The 16,066-nt window shown below is 65.4% G+C and overlaps 1 protein-coding gene across 1 annotated transcript; it reads left to right on the top strand.

Annotated features, from left to right (window-relative positions):
- Positions 1-1,676: 1,676 nt before the first annotated feature.
- SLC12A9 (solute carrier family 12 member 9) lies at positions 1,677-12,999 on the top strand. The gene is made up of 13 exons (XM_088525503.1): positions 1,677-1,875; positions 4,399-4,533; positions 4,717-4,854; positions 5,115-5,414; positions 5,693-5,800; positions 5,932-6,043; positions 6,145-6,302; positions 6,854-6,936; positions 7,867-7,991; positions 10,446-10,638; positions 10,806-10,980; positions 11,795-11,941; positions 12,057-12,999. The coding sequence occupies exons 1-13, from the start codon at positions 1,677-1,679 to the stop codon at positions 12,884-12,886; spliced, it is 2,703 nt and encodes a 900-aa protein (XP_088381629.1). The 3' UTR covers positions 12,887-12,999.
- The last annotated feature ends 3,067 nt before the right edge of the window (positions 13,000-16,066 follow it).

Raw genomic sequence — 16,066 nt, forward strand, 5'->3', positions numbered from 1 at the left:
ACGAGGCAGGAGGTCTTCATGTTTCTGCTAGGGGAAAAGGGTGCCCATGCCCTTTTGAGGGGTCCCATGCAGATGTCTATCCCGCTTAGGGGCAGGAGGTGCCCATGCTTATTCAGGAAGCACCCATGCCCATCCCCATCAGGAGCAGCGGGTGCCTCTGTGCTGGCAGCCCCGGCCACGCTCCCCTTCCCACTCCCGCCTCGGCCTCCGTGGTGCCAGCGGGGCGACAATGCTGCTTCAGTGGCACATCAAAGGCGCAGCGCTGGCTGCGGGCACAGGCTCCCGCTGGCACCGGGACAGGCCCCAGCTGAGATGAAAGCCCCGGCCCATGCCGTGCTCCCCGATGCGCTCCCACCTCGGCCCCTGCCTCCGCTGCCAGCTGGGGGGCAACCCCCCCTCGCCTGCCCCACCACTGTGGGCACCCTGCCAACTCCTCCTTCACCCCACAGCACCCCAGGGGGAGTCTGGGGTGCAGCAAAGAAGGAGCAGGTGCCACCATATCCTGGGGAGCATCCCTGGGATAGATCCCCTCCAACGAGGGGACCACTGGGTGTCCTGGCAAGCACTGTCCAAATTGTCCCCCTTGTCCAGGTAATGTTGGCTCCAATGGGCCAACTTTTTGTTTAACCAAGGCCAGCATCAGCTGATGGAGACGTCCAGGCCAGCGCAGGCAGTAGGGTCACCCGCTCCTTCCCCCCCCATCCAGGTCCCCTTCCCCATGCCGAGTGACGCCTGCAGGACACTTGCCCCTGGTCCCACGGCACCGCCTGTGCCACCCCCACCCTGGCCCCCGCTGCCTGTGCCAACCCCATTAACCTAATTGGCGAGGCTCTCAGCCGTCCGCGGGGCCGCGGTGGCAGTGGGACCCCGGGGCCCCGGCAGATCCCAGCCCTTTGGCGGGGACGGCAGCAGGGCGGCCCAGCGGCCCCGATTGTCCGGTAATTGGTGTGGGCAGCGGAGCCCGGCGGGCACCGGCGGGGGGGCCGTGCTGGGAACCGGCCTGGGGCACCGGTCCCGCTAACGGCCGCTGCTTGGTGGCCCAGGTGTGGGGAACCCGTGTGCGTGCCGCTGTTGTCACGCTGATGGGGTGCAGATGGGGCGATGCTGCATGTTGGGCTCCCCAGGCACCGGCTTTGAGGGTGCTGGGGAGTTTGGGGCACAAGGGCTCAGTGTGGGGGCAGGCTGCCCCTCGGGGATGGGGGTCAGGGTGTGTGTGTGTGTGTGGGGGGGGGGGTGCAGAACGGTCCGTGCTGGGGTGTCGGGGGCAGTTTGGGGGCCCGGGGCCAGTGTGGGGGGGCTGGCTGTGGGGTCACTCAGGGGGGTGGGGGCAGCGTGGGGGGCCGCACGGGGGATGCGGGGTCCCTGCCGGGCGCTGCAGGGCGTGGGGGGGCTCGGGGCTCGTACCGGGGTGTCAGGCGGGAGCAGCCTCGGGGGGCTCCGCGTTTGGGGTTTGGGGCCAGCGCGGGGCGAGGGGGCCAGGGCGAGGGGGCGGGGCCAAATGAAGGGGAGGGGCCACGACAGCGGGGCGTGGTCGTCTCGGGGGCTGAGCTTAGGGGCGGGGCCTCGGCGCGGGGGCGGGGCCTCGGCGCGGGGCGGGCCCGGGTCGGCGGCGGGGCCGGGGCCGGGGCCGGGCGCGTTTCGGGCGCGGGGCCGCAGCGGGCCGGGCCGGCCGGGCCATGGCGAGCTCGGAGCGGAGCGCGCTGCTCACGTACCGCCTGTGCGGCGGCTCGGGCGAGGAGGAGCGGGGCCGGGAGCGGGCCCGCGGCAGGGCCCGCGCGGCCGCCGCCGCCGCCCCCCGCAAGCTGCCCACCTTCCTGGGCGTCGTGGTGCCCACGCTGCTCTCCATGTTCAGCGTCGTCCTCTTCCTGCGCCTCGGTGAGTGCCCCCGGCCCGGCCCGCGCCCCCGGGCTCCCCCCCGCCGCGGCACCGTGTCCTCCCGGTGCCGCTGCCGGCACCGCCAGTCTGGGGTCCGGAGTTCGCCCTGTGACTCCCGCGCCGGCCTCCGAGAGCTGCCGGGCTGGGGCCCCGGGGCCCCCTGGTGTCTCCCGCGAACCTCCAGGCCTAAGCCTCGGTGCCCCCCCACCCCGCTGCCCACCCAAAACCCCCTGACTGGGGCCTTCAGTGCCCTCGTACCCTCGTCCCAGTCTGGGGTCCAGGTGCCCTCCCAGTGCCCCCCCAGTTTGGGGTCCCAGTCTCCCCGCCACCAGCTCCTGCAGTCTGGGGCTCGGGCTCCCGATGGATGCCCGGGCCTGGACCCCTCCAGGGCATCTCAGTGATCTCCCAGTTCTTCCCAGTGGGGGATCCCAGTGCACTTGGTGCCCCTCCACTGAAACCCTTGAGCCCTCCATCCCTCACCAGCTCCCCTAGTGCAAGATCCCAGTGTCCCCCATCTGTGTCCCATGTCCCTTCCTGGTTTCCCCACCACCACCCCGATCTGAGACCAGGCTCTTGATGCCCTCGCACTCTCTGCTGTCCTCCCCCTGTTCGGAGGTTCGCTTCGGGAGCAGACTAGGGGCTCCCGGCTCCCGGTCTGTGCTGTGGGCCTGTCACTGGACAGTCTGGGAGAACTGGGAGCAGAGAGGGGCAGGCTGGGCATGGCCCAAGAAAGGAGGGGGCCTTTGGGGTACCCTGGGAGGGGAGATGCCCCTGGCCTGGCCTGGGGCAGGCAGGCCCGGGGCGGTCTGTGTCCGCCTGGCATCTCGGGAATGGGGAAGGCTTTTCCTCTCTCGCTTTCCGCCCATGAAAATCCAGGGGCGGGAGCTGGCGGCATGCCCGGACAGGCGGGGGGAGCCTGGGCAGACCCTGGGGGGCTATGAGCCCCTTGCCTGTCCCCTGGGGACACCCGGAGCTGTGGGATGGAGGCACTGTTTGCCCTGGCATCATTTGCCCTGGCATCATTTGCCCCCCTTTACCCCCCTGCTCTATCCTGGTTTGGGTCCTGGCAGAAACTCTGTATCCTTGTCCCGTTGCCTCCCCTGCCCTACCCAGCAGTATCACGGGGGTCCCCTTGCAAACCAAGACCCCTACCAGGGCTGGCATCGCCCCAGGGCGGCCGGGCTGGAGCAGGAAGAGGAGCACAGAGCCGAGGGGGAGGGGAGCTGCCGGGAAGAGGAACCGGCCCGGCCGGGCTGTGGCGCCCAACCCCCCGGGCCCATGGACAGCCCCCGACCCGCCCTGGCTACCCCAACCCCTTCCAGCATGGCTCAAAGGCACCCTCCGTGCTCCAGCTTCCCCCAGCCCGGCCAGGCTTTGCCTGGCCCCTCTTCCTCCCTCCTCCTCCTCCTCCTCCTCCTGGCCACCCTTGGGCCTGGGCACCCTGCTGCCACGGTGCCCCAAAAGCAGCCGGCTGGCAGCTCAGCGGCGCGCTGGCTCCGCGAGGGCTCGCTGGGGCTCGCGTTGGCCGCGGGCTGTCCCCGGGCGCCCACCGCCGATAACTCTGCGGCTGCTCTTGTGGCCGAGATAGGGCACCTCGCAACAGCCGCGGGCAGCTCCTTCCTGCCCGCCGCTGTGGCCTGGACTCACTCGCTTCCCACAACACTGTCACCGCCCCAAACAAGGCCACGGTCGGGTGCTGCCCCCGCTCAGGTGCTGCCTATGAGGCTTCTGGGCAGCCTGCCGTGCCCGAGGGGCTCGGGGTGGGCTGGGACGTGGGGCCCCATGAGCAGCCAGGGCGGCTTTTACTTCCTGCTTTGCAGCAGGAAAACACAGAGCACAAAGCTCTGCAGTGCCGAGTGCCTGCTGGGGCCATGCCAGGAGCTGGAGAGGGGCTCATTGCCAGGGGGTGTCAAATGTCCCCTTCCCCCTGTGCCACCAACCCCTCCAAGTCAGAGGCTTGGCAGTGATGCAAGGGCATGGGGGAGCAGGGAGGGCATGGGGTGCATGCGCCTGGTTTGTCCTGGGGCTTTCCAGCCCTGTGCCAAGCTCCAGTGCTGCCCTCTGGCTCTCTGCCTCCTTGGAGGAGGGCACCCATGGGTCCCCCAGTGGGGCCTTGTGGGCTTGTCCTGGTCCTGCTTTGCCTCCATCCCCTCTAGATGCTGGAGCTGGGGCAAAGGACCTGCCGCCCACCAAGGTGGGTGGCAGGAGATGGGGGTCCCTGCCTTGCCCAGGCTGGCGTGTTGTGGAGCCAGGTCTCAGCTTGCACACACGTGTGGTGGAGCAGCATGAGGGCTGCACCATGGGATGCCCATGGGTGGCACAGGGTGGTGAAGTCCCAGTCTCAGCAGGGAAAAGGTGTTGTGCTGATGGCAATGGGGAAGATGTGGGCGTGGGGATGGAGCAACCTGTGTGCCGCAGGTCTGGGGGATGGCTGTGCCTGCGGGCCCTGGCTCTCCTGGGAAGGTTATGGGGTGGTTCATGCTCAGCTAACAGAGATATTGGTCACTTTTTGGTCCTTGGCAGGGTTTGTCGTGGGTCACGCTGGATTGTACCAAGCTCTGGCCATGTTTGCAGTGGCCTACTTCATCATTGGCATGACGGTGCTGTCTGTGTGTGCCATCGCCACCAACGGGGCACTGGATGCTGGAGGAGCCTACTGTATCCTTTGCTGTGGGTGTTGCTGGGGCAGGGGGCAGGAGCCAAAATTGGGTGACAGCCGAGAGGTGGCTCTGGGGTACCGTGTTGGGACTGCAGCTGCCCTGGCTTGGGGTGGTAGGAGAACCCAAAGGTGCCTATGGGCATTAGTTTGGGTTGCTGGCATCTTCCCTTAACTTAAGCAAGATATGATCAGTCGTGCCTTGGGCCCAGAATTTGGGGGCAGCATCGGGATCATGTTCTTCCTGGCCAATGTGTGTGGAAGTGCCCTTTACGTGCTGGGGCTGGTGGAGGCAGTCGTGGACAGCTTTGGGATTCCGCCTGGTGAGTGCTTGGGTGTGTGGTGGCGGGGGGCAGTGGGGATCCCCTCCCTGAGCAGCTCTGTCACCCTGCCAGGCTTGCCAAGGTGGGTGTGTGGCACAGAGCTGGAACATGATGCCTTCTGGCATGGCTCACTCAGCCCTCTGCCCCTTGAGTTGGTACCCCATCATCTGTCCCATATGTGTGGCATGAAGCTGGTGGCTCTCAGCTGCAGGCAGTGACTGCTCTGAGCCTTGCTGATTCCTGCTTATCTCTCTGTCCAGGGCAAGAAGTGGGCACAGGCGTCCACGTCCTGCCCCAGAGCTACTGGTACGAGCTGCTCTACGGCACCATCCTGCTTGCCCTGTGCCTCGTGGTGTGCCTCGTGGGCGCCTCCATCTACGCCAAAGCCACCTTCCTCATCTTCCTTATCGTCATGGGTGTGCTGGCCACCATCCTCATCAGCTTTTTTGCCACACAGCCCGTCGGAGTGCCCATCCATCTGCCGCTCCCCAACAGCTCGGAGACTGCGAACGGCCTCTTCACAGGCTTCTCGCTCGCTACCCTGCGGGATAACCTGGGTGGTGAGGAATGGCTTTCCCCAGCCCTGGCCGTGGTTCCTGCTGTGATGTGTGTGCCCCAAGCTTACCTGCCAGGCCAGAGATGACTGGCACTGCCCCATGGCCTGGTAGCTGGGAAGTGCAGGAGAGTGGGGAGAGCTTCTGGGCACAAAGCAGGTGTCAGGGGTGGTTTATTCCATGGTGGCTGCTGTCTGAGCACAGAGAGCATTGAGGAGAGGATATATGGCAGAGCTGTGCCACCCCAAACAGCCTGTTGTAGCCTGTGCCCCTGTGTCCTGCAGGTAGGTACAGCGTGGACTACACCACGGGGCAAATTATGAGTTTCAGCACCGTCTTCGCAGTGATGTTCAACGGCTGCACTGGCATCATGGCAGGCTCCAACATGTCGGGTAAGGAAAAGAAAGGTGTCACGGTGGTGCTAGGAGTGAGGAGAGGGAGCTGCAGCTGGGCAGAGAAGGCTGGAGCAGAGCGAGAGGTGCTGTGCCCTCAGGGTGCTAATGTTGCCCTCTCCTCCACGCAGGGGACCTGAAGCGCCCGAGCTACTCCATCCCCCGGGGCACCATTTCTGCCGTGCTCTTCACCTACCTCGTCTACAACCTGTTGGCTTTCCTCATGTGTGCTACCTGCAACAGGTACGGCCGCCTGCCCTGTCATCATTGCCAAGGTGTGCCCCATGCCAGGATGTGCTGGCGTGGGCTGACGTGGGTGCCAGCATCTGCATGTCTCTCCCCAGGACTCTCCTGCAGAACGATTACGGTTTCTTGCGTGACATCAGTATCTTCCCACCCCTGGTCACAGTGGGCATCTACGCTGCCACCCTCTCTGCAGCCATGAGCAACCTCATCGGAGCATCCCGCATCCTCTATGCCCTGGCCCGGGATGATCTCTTTGGTGAGTGCCCAGGGCATGCTGGCACCTGCCACAGCCCATCCAGAAGGTTGACATTGACTGAGAACAGTCCTGGGACCAGCGAGTCCCCTTCCTGTTGTGGGGGTGACATTTTGGAGTTGGCCTGTGCCTATTCTGAGGGATATGGGGACTGGGGTCCTGAGCCTGGGTTGACAGTTGACTGATGCCCAGTCCCTGCTGTGTTACATGGGTGCAGGGTTGGCTGCTTTGCTCTTCATGCCCAGGGTGTCTTGTTTGCAGCACCCAGAGTGGGGGAAACTGCAGGAGGCTGGATTGACAGCCCATGGCACAACTCTTCCCCCCTAGATGTACCCTAGATCAGCACTCTGGGAGCACCCCTGGTACCATCACCTCGGGCATATACCCGCATGCCAGCCAGGCCGCAGAGATGCGGGCAGTGATATTATCTGTATGCCCATGTGTTGGTACCCACTGTGGGGGGACAGCACTCCAGGTTTGTGTCTCAGGTGCCCCTTGGGGCCAGTCTGGACACCTCCTGCCTTGCCTCAGCTCCGCTTCTCCCTTTTCCACAGGTCGGGCGCTGGCGCTCGCCAAGAAGACGTCTGCCAGCGGGAACCCCATCATGGCTGTGATCCTCTCCTGGCTGGTGGTGCAGGTGAGCTTGGCCGGAGCAGCGCCCGCTCGCTTGGGTCGCGTCTCCCGCGGGAGTGCCCTGCCATGCTCCTTTTCCCAGTGCCACCGACTGAAGGTGGGTTGGCTCCTGAGCTGGGCACTGCGGAGCCAGAGCCCGGCACTTCCAGTGTTGCTGGTGTGTGTCCCCTCAGCCAAGCTGGGCAAGGGGGGAGCTGTCCCCACGCCAGGGCTGCTCCCGCAGCCTGTTGTGGGGCTGGGGGCAGCTTGTGCCTCGGGCAAACACGGCAGAGCTGAGGGGCAGCTGAACAATGGGGCTCAGCTGGGCACACTGGAGTACTCTGGAGCGGGGGGCATTGCGTGGCTGCTGGGGGTCACGGGCAGGAGGGGCTGTGGGGAGGCATTTGGGACAAGAAGGGTGCAGTGCTGCCCTCGAGGGCACCTCCGAGGCTGGAAGGGGGAGCCGAGAGCTGCCCATTCGCCTGCATGCCCTGGAGGCCCCCAGGACCCCTGGCCCCACGCCTGCCTTCCCTGCCTGCAGCGACCTGTCCCTCCCCGTGCAATGACTGAAGGATAAATCACAGCAAAGGGCTGAGTGCAGGCGCTCCTGGGCGGGGGATCCATTACGGACTGAGCGGGCTGTTAACTCCCAGTGAGCCAAACTCGCGGGGCTGTGAGCAGCAGCCTGCGGCACCGGCACAAAGCTGGGCACCCAGGCAGTGCCCCAGCACCCTCTGCACTGGGCTGCCCCTCCTGGCATGGGAAACTCATGCCCAGCCTGGCCCTGTCCCTGCCCTTCCCTGGCACACGTCTGCTCCGTGCCAGCCCCTGCACTCGCTCTGGGGCAGTTGTGCTGGGGACAGTGAGCAGGTTGCTGGGCTTGGGCTGGTGACAGAGGTGCTGTCATGCAGGACACTGGCAGCACCAACGCTGTGCCCCTCTGTGCTCCCTGCAGCTGGTGCTCTTCTCTGGGAAGCTCAACACCATCGCGGGCGTCGTCACCACTTTCTTCCTCCTGGTTTATGCTACTGTCAACCTGGCCTGCCTGGCGCTGGAGTGGGCATCGGCCCCCAACTTCAGGTACTCACTGGTGCAGAGGAGGGAGGCTGCTCTGAGGTGCTGGGTGGGCACTTGTCCATCCATCAGTCTGTCTGTCTGCCCCTCCACTGCCATCTCCCCAGAACCTCTGCCCCTCAGTAGGACAGAGATGCAAAGCAGCCGCTCTCCTGGGGGACAGAGGGCAGAAGGGCAGAGACTGCCCCTTCCCCATGGGATGGAAGAGGGAGCGTGGCACTGTCCCCTCTGCCCTCTCACTGCTTTATCGAGGAGGTATCGATGCATCAAGCACTAGCTGGATCCCTCCCCCTCCCCCTAGGCTTTCCGGAGGTAATTTATAGCCTGTGCCCGCCCGGCATCCCCCGGGCAGCCTGCCAAGCGGTGATGGAGCCCACTTTCCATTAGTGCTAATTAAACTAACGGGGAAGGGGGAGGAGGGGGATCCTGAGCAGGGGGGAGGAGAAGAGATCTTCCAGGAAGGATGAGTGCGTACGACAGGCAGCGCTAGTCCGGGGGAGCCTGGGGCTGCCCTGGCACGGGCCTGGCCTGGCAGAGCTGCTCCCGCCACTGCGGGGAAGCAGCAGGGTGATTCGGGCAGCCTCGTCTGTCTCGTGCCCTTTGCAAGTGAGCTGGGCACAGCCCTCCCCGCCTGGTCAAGCCGTGTTTCCCTGTCACAGTGCCCTTGGGATGTGGGAGCCACCTGATTTCGGGGATGGCACAGAGGGGCTGGGGCTGTGCCAGCTGTGGCTTTCAGGAGCGGTGCTGCTGCCCAAGGTGCTGCTCATCTGAAACGAGGAGCCCCAGAGGTGGGGGCGGACATGGTGCCAGCAGGGCTGGGTGCCAACACCGAGGGTGCAGGAGGGCAGAGTGTCCCTGAGAGCGCCTCGGTGCCGAGCGAGAGCTGGTGTCTATGCCAGGCCAGGGCTCGGCCCCTGCAGCCTCCTCCTCACGTGGGGCACATGGGGGCTGAATGGTGCCCGCTGTGGAGGAGGGTGCTGCAGCTGGGCAGCAACGGGTGCCTTCACCCACCCTGCTCTCTAATGGCCCCTGCTGTTCCTACCCCTGCTCCCCCCCATGCTGAGGTCTCCATCAAACGCAGCGGAAAAGGATTTTAATTACCTTTCAGCAAAAACAACAATTAGAGAAAATAACAGCTTCTCGCCTACCCGCCTCCGCGTCCCTGCGCCAGGCTGAGCCGTGTGCCCGGCTGCTGGCGCTGCCACGCGTTTCCTGACACAGCCTCGCTCCTCCGGGCCATGGCAATCGCTGCACCCGGTCCCTTGGACACCTCCCCTGCCTCAGGTTACCCCGTTTTGCCAGGACGGGTAGCAGGGGGTTGCCTAGTGCCCCCAGGGTGGATGCCAACTTGTCTCTGTGCTCCACTGACACAAAATGTTTGCCCTGCAACAGAGGGGTGCACTGTGCCCACCACCCCCTGTAGCCTCCTGTGCCCTCCTCTGACCCCATTCCTCTGACCCCATTCCCCTGGCACCAACCCCATTCCCCATTGCCCTCGGAGAGGCGTGGGAAGCTCGATGCCCCTGCCGGGGAGGTGGGAGCCCTGGCATGGGGCAGGAGGCTGCGGGCTCCACTGCTAGCAGTGGCGGTGCCGGGAAGGGGCTGATTGAGATGGAAAATGCCATTTCTGTGCCCCGCCCTGGTGCATGCTGTGATGAGGTGCCAGTGGGGAGAGGTGGAAGGTGGGCGCAGGGAGAGGGATGTGCAGGGGGCAGCCCTGCTGGCCAGCGGTGCCACAGGCAGCCCTTCCCTCTGTGCCCAGCCGGCCCGTGTGCCCGTTGTGCTGAGCACTGCTGCCAGGGCCGCCTGCCCTCAGTGGGCTAAGGGGCTCCAGAAAGCAGCCCTGGCACCGTGCATCCGTGTACCTGTGCCACCCCACGATGTGGCGTGGGGCAGCCGGGGTGCAGCATTAGCAGGCAGTGCTAGGGAGCACTTCCTTGTCACTATCCCCAGTGTAATTAGCTAACGATCCCCTCTGCAGCCTGGCACTCCCTGTGGGACTTTCCTCTGCCAGCTGAGCATGGTCGAATGCCAGGGGCTTTGTACCCCCTGGTGCCACTGATGAGGACAGAGGCAGCGCCAGCTCCTTGTGCCCCTGTGTCCCCTGTGATTTGCTTGTTTGCTGCTTCATTTTTGCGAGGTGCCTGTTAGCTGTGGCCCAGCTCTGCTAGCAGGAGCCATCAGGCCCCATTCCCAGTTGCTTCCAGCCAGCAGCACTGGGGCAGCCAGTTTCTGTTAGTCTCACAGCAGGACCTAGAGTGTCGGGTGTTTGGCAGGGCTTTGCCCACTGCCACAGGCATCTGGGGTGGCTGACGTGCCCTGGGCTGGCACAGCAGGGTTCATTGTGGGTGGTTGGTTGGACCTTGGTGCAACCTCCTGCCACTTGTGCTGTTGTTGTGCCCACCTTGCAGCTGGCATGAATGCCCGGGCAATATCGAGTGTCTCTTCTCCTTGCTCCAGGCCCACCTTCCGGTACTTCACCTGGCACACGTGCCTGCTGGGCATTGCGGGCTGCTGCGTCATGATGTTCCTCATCAGCCCTGTGTCGGCCTCAGCAAGCCTGGGCTTCCTCCTCCTCCTCCTCCTCGCCCTGCACTACCTCTCACCCAGCAGCACCTGGGGCTACATCAGCCAGGCCCTCATCTTCCACCAGGTGAGCTGTGCCAGTCATGCCCGCTGCCTTGCCCTCCTCTGCTGGCCCCTTTGCCAGTCTTGCAGCTCCTTGGGGTTGGCATCCCCACGGCAGGCTGTTAAAGACAGCCCTAACGCCACCCCTGCGGGAGGGTGGCTCTCCTGACGCCCCGGCTTCCCTGCGGCCAGGTGCGGAAGTACCTGCTGATGCTGGACGTGCGGAAGGACCACGTCAAGTTCTGGCGCCCGCAGATGCTGCTGATGGTGCAGAACCCGCGGGGCAGCGCCCGCCTCATCGACTTCGTCAACGACCTCAAGAAGAGCGGCCTCTACATCCTGGGCCACGTGGAGCTGCAGGACTTAGGTGAGGGCTTGCTCCTTCCTGGGGCTGCCAGCGCCAGCCTCTGCCTCTCCCTGCAGTGTCACAAAGTCCCCAGGGCAGCAGGACCCCGTTGGGCGCAAGGTGGTGGGTGATGCCCCTTTGGGTGCTCTCTGCTACCCTGGATGAGGGCAGGAGGGCCCGAGCCAGCCCTCCCTACCTCTGGGCAGGCGGATAGTGGTTGGGGTCCTTCCCCAGGGTGCTGACGTGACACTGCGGTGACGCTGGTGCCTGTCTGGGCACTGTGGGTGCAGGGGAGAAATATTAACAGCTCCTGCACCCGGGCCCCCTTGAGCCACCATGCAATGGAGCCTCATGCGTGCGTGCAGCCTCGCGCGTGTGCCCAGCCTGGCACGAGTGTGCGCCCGTGCCCAGCCTCGCCGTCCGGCCACGCTGCCCTGCCCGTTCGCACGCGCGTGTCCCCCTTCCACACGCGCGTGTCCCCCTTGCACCCGCCGCCCTCGCCCCGTCGTGGCCGTGCCCTCCCCTCGCGGATGCACCAGCTCTGCTCCCCCTGCCTCGCCGTTGCCGTGGTGACTAATGGCCTGAAATTGGGGAGGGGGGGTGGAGCCGTCTGCGTATTTTTTTTTTATGTATTTATGTGTAATTTCATCTCTCTGGCTGAAAGAATCCGATTCTACCTCCCCGCCTCGCCTGGGTGCCGGGGATGGGCAGGGGGGTTGACATTAGTTTGGGGGTGCTCAGCACCATGCTGGGGTGCTGCAGGGATGGCAGTGAGATCTCCTGGCCCCCTGGCCCGGGGTGCCCGCCTGCCTCACGCCCCGCTCCCCCGGCACAGACGCGCTGCCCTCGGACCCGCTGCAGGCGCAGCAGGACTCGTGGCTGGGCTTGGTGGACAAGCTCAACGTGAAGGCGTTCGTGAGCCTCACGCTGGCGCCCTCGGTGCGGCACGGCGTCCGCCAGCTCCTCTTCACCTCCGGCCTCGGTGAGTCGCACCCGCTTCAACCCCGCTTCAACCCCTTAGGGAGGGCAGTGCCCAGGCTGAGCAGGGCCCCCCCTTCCCCTACACTCACGCCGGGCTTGCGCGCTCTCCCCGGCAGGCGGCATGCGGCCCAACACGCTCGTGCTGGGCTTCTACGACGACGCGGCGCCGCAGGACGGGCTGGCGCAGCACCCGGCGTTCACGAGCGCCCGCGAGGAGGTGCCCCTGGGCTTCCCCCCGCTGCGGGCGCCCGCGGCGCCCAAGCTGCTCTCGGCCCGCGAGTACGTGGGCATCGTGGCTGACGCCCTGAAGATGCTGCGCAACGTCCTGCTGGCCCGGCACCTGGAGAGCCTGGACAAGGCCTGGGAGCTGCGGCGCGCCGCCGGCTCGGCGCCCGCCATCCACGTGTGGCCCGTCAACCTGCTGCGGCCCGACAGCGCCCGCTACGCCGACACCTGCAGCCTCTTCCTGCTCCAGATGGCCTGCGTGCTCAACATGACGCGGGCCTGGCGCCGCGCGCGCCTCCGCCTCTTCCTGTGCGTCGAGGCGGGCGCCATGCCCCACGCGCAGGAGGACAAGCTGCGCCAGCTGCTCAAGGACTTGCGCATCCAGGCCCAAATCCAGCTGGTGCCCTGGGACGCCGTGGTCGGCCTGCACTGGCAGGCCCAGCGGGCGCCGCCGGGGGGCCCGGCGCTGGCCGAGGAGGAGAGCGCCATGAACTTCCCGGCCAACGCCAGCCAGGTGTCGGATGAGTACGTGTGTGCCGCCAACAAGCTCGTCCTGGAGCAGAGCCCCGCGCCTGCCGTGCGCTTCCTCTACCTGCCGCGGCCGCCCGCCGACACCAGCCTCTACCCGCTCTACCTGCACCACCTGGATTTGCTCACCCGGGACCTGGGCCCCACGGTGCTGGTGCATGGGGTGAGTGCCGTCACCAGCACCCAGCTCTAGGGGACACTGGGGGACCCCGTCCCCAGCACTCGTAGCTCAGGGATGGGCACCCTGCCCACTGCGGACTCCTGGGTTCTCTTTCGGCCAGTGCCTTTAGCAGCCCGAGGCTGGGCACCGGGACACGGGGACGGGTGCCCCGGCCATGGTGCCCTCCGGCTGGCAGTGACTCCTGCCCGGCTCAGGTGAGCCAGCCGGAGGAGCCAGGGCCCTGCCCGGCCGTGCCAGGGGCTACCAGTGTGGACACAAGGGCTTGGCGGGCGCTTGCGTGTACCAAGACCTTGGTAGGTGGCACAATTAAAAGTTGCCCTGGCAGGACCGGGGCACAGCCCCCACACTGGACCCCTCAGTGCATTAAGGGTGCGTCGTCTTTGCGGTGGGTGATGGGCCCTTCCTGGGGGCGAGGGACACTCGTGTCCTGGGGAGCTCGGGCCCTGTGTGCCTCAGTTTCCCCAGGGGCAGGTACGATACCCCCAGCCTGGCTCCTGCGCCCGCAGCAGCCCCCGCGCTCCGCCGCCGCTCCCCCGCCTGCCGGCGCCCTGCCAGCCGCAGCCATTGATTAAAGGCAGCCTCGACCTTGGTGCCCCGGCTCCCCGCCATCCTCCGTGCCTTTCATTAGGGAAAATTAAATGGGAAGGGGTGGGGGAGGGGAGCCCGGACGCCTGGGCTCCCTCTGTGCTGCCTGCGGGGAGGGAGAAGGGGGAGCAAGGCGGGTGCGCTGGGTGCTGGTGCCGCCAGCCCTGGGCTCTGACACCCCCGTCCTTCCCCACCCCCTGGTGCTCCTGTGGGCACCCTGGCAGGACCCCCTCAGAGGGGAGGGGGCGCAGGACATACTGGGCTGGGTGGGGGTCCTATCCAAGCCCTTTTCCTCCCCAGCAAACAAGGGGAAAAGCTGCTGGGAGGCACCGGCTCTGCCCCGAGGCTGGGTCCTCATGGGCATCTTCCCCACTGCCCCCCACTTCACAGCACTATTCCCCGTGGAAACAGCATTGCCCGCCCCCCTGCTGTGGCTGCTGTCACCCCCAGGTGCTGCCCTCCAGCCCCACGGTATTGATTAGGGGAGGGCAGCAAATTGCCTGGGTGACGGGCGATAAATCTATTAGGTGCCTGGCAGGCGGGCAGCGCGCCCGGGCGCCGCGTGATGGATCACTTCCTCTTAGCCCTGGCGCTCGGGGCACCGTGGGGACTGGGCCAGCCCCCTCGGCACCATGGCACAGCCACCCGTGCCACCAAGCCTGGCCCTGGGCAGTGCCAGCTGCTGGCTCTGGCATCCAGAGGGGCAGATGAGCCCAAGTGTCCGGGCGCTGCTGGAGGGAAAGAGTGGGGCACCCCGCACCTCTTGCAGTGGGTAGGGGGATACCAATATCTCCTTACACCCCTGGGGCAGCTCTTGGCACCCAAATTCCCACCCTTAGGAGAGGCTTCTGCTTGGCATGGGAGCAAGTACATCCCTGGTGGCCCTCCAGGACACCCATTACCATCCAGGCCAGGTGCAGGAGCACCCAACTATGAAGCAAAACGCGTCGCCCAGACCGTGCCTGCCGCGGCCCACTGGTTTTATTTACAAACAGGCGGGAGCTGGCACAGGGCAGCCGGGCACCAGCGGGACCCAGCGGCCTATAATGTTAATTATCACCGCGTAATTAAAAGCCCATAAAAAGCCTCACACTTCATTAAATTAAAGCTTCCCCGCATCGCAAAGCCCGGGCGGCGGCAGAGTTAACCTCGGCCGTGCCAGGAGCGAGTGCCAGCCCAGGCTGCGTGTGCAGCGGGGGGTGCCCTGGGACGTGGGGGGGCTGCACTGAGGGCATGATGTGCCCCCTGCCCCAACTGGGGCTGTGCTTGGTGCGTGTTGCGGGCACGGCAAGGTTGTGGGTTGTGGGTACGTGTGTGTGTGTGTGTGTGTGTGTGCAAGGGGGTAGATGCACAGCCAGAGGTAGGTGTGCGTGCGGGAGGGGGTGTATGTGTGCGCGTGCAGGTGTGTGCATGGGGGTGTATATGAGTACAGGCACAGGGAGGGTCTGTGTGTGTGTGTGCACATGCATGTGCAATGATCAGCGTGTGCATGCACAAGGTGTAGGTGTGCATAGGGGGTGTAATACATATACACACATACACACGCACACACATACAAGGGTATATATGTGTATGCACAAGGGTGTGTGTGCAGGGTGCGTGAGAAGGGGCTATATAGGTGCGTGGGGGCATGCACACGTGTGCAAGGCTACATGCATGTGTGCACACCAGGAGGTCAATGCGCACACACACACACACACACACGCGGCTCCTTGCGTGTGCGTGTATGAACACGTGTCCAGCTCGCAGCGCTCAGATGTGTGTGCACGCGCGTGTGCGGCTGCTGCGGTAACGCACACGCTGCCCCCGAGGCGGGCTGGGCGCCGGGGGGGGTCCGCAAAGCCGGGCGCTTCACGGGCACCCGCGGGGCAGAGGGCGGCGGGCGGGGGGCACGGCGGGGCCGGCGCACAATGGGGCCTTGGCCATTTCTTGGAAATTTCGCAGCATTCATTTCAGCGCAAATAAAAGCTGTCATTGCCGGAGAAATGATACTGATCGGGGTCTGAAAAGACAGCAAATTACCCGCCTGAAAATGCACCGCTGGAAAAAAAAATGCATATTAAACACACAAAAAGGCACTTTGCCATCAGCCGCGCTTCCCCCGCCGCTCCAGAATAACCACACTTTACATAATTCTCCCTCTCCACCTCCGAATTAATTTCGCAGACGGCGGCAGAGGCAGCCCCGCTACAATAGCGAGGGGGAGAGGCGGCGGCGGCAGCTCCCGGGCTGGGGGCCGCAGTGCTGGGATGGGGACACCGGCTGGGGGCTGCCGGGGGGGCGATTCCCGCACCACAAGGGGCAGCTCCCGGGTCGGCCTTTTCCCACCAGGCACCTCCGGGTCGATTGCCAGGGCCCTGCGGGGAGGCAGGTGCTGACAGGGCAGCAATAGGAGGGTGCAAATCCCCGGTGCCAGCTCAGAGCGGCATCCCAGCACCCACCCGTGCCCCCTTCTCCTGCAGACCCCAGGACTGGTGCCATATGGAGCAAGAGGGCACCCACTTCCCATGCCCGGCTGGGAGCCAGTGCTTTATATGGGCTTGGATGGGTGCTGGCCATGGAGAGGGTGTTGGCCAGGCAAGGGATTGGCACGGAGGGCCTGGTTGT

The sequence above is a fragment of the Tinamus guttatus genome, unplaced genomic scaffold, assembly GCF_059628265.1.
Source record: "Tinamus guttatus ecotype Peru unplaced genomic scaffold, ASM5962826v1 Tinamus_guttatus_pri_ptg000227l, whole genome shotgun sequence".
In the NCBI taxonomy this organism is placed as follows: Eukaryota; Metazoa; Chordata; class Aves; order Tinamiformes; family Tinamidae; genus Tinamus; species Tinamus guttatus.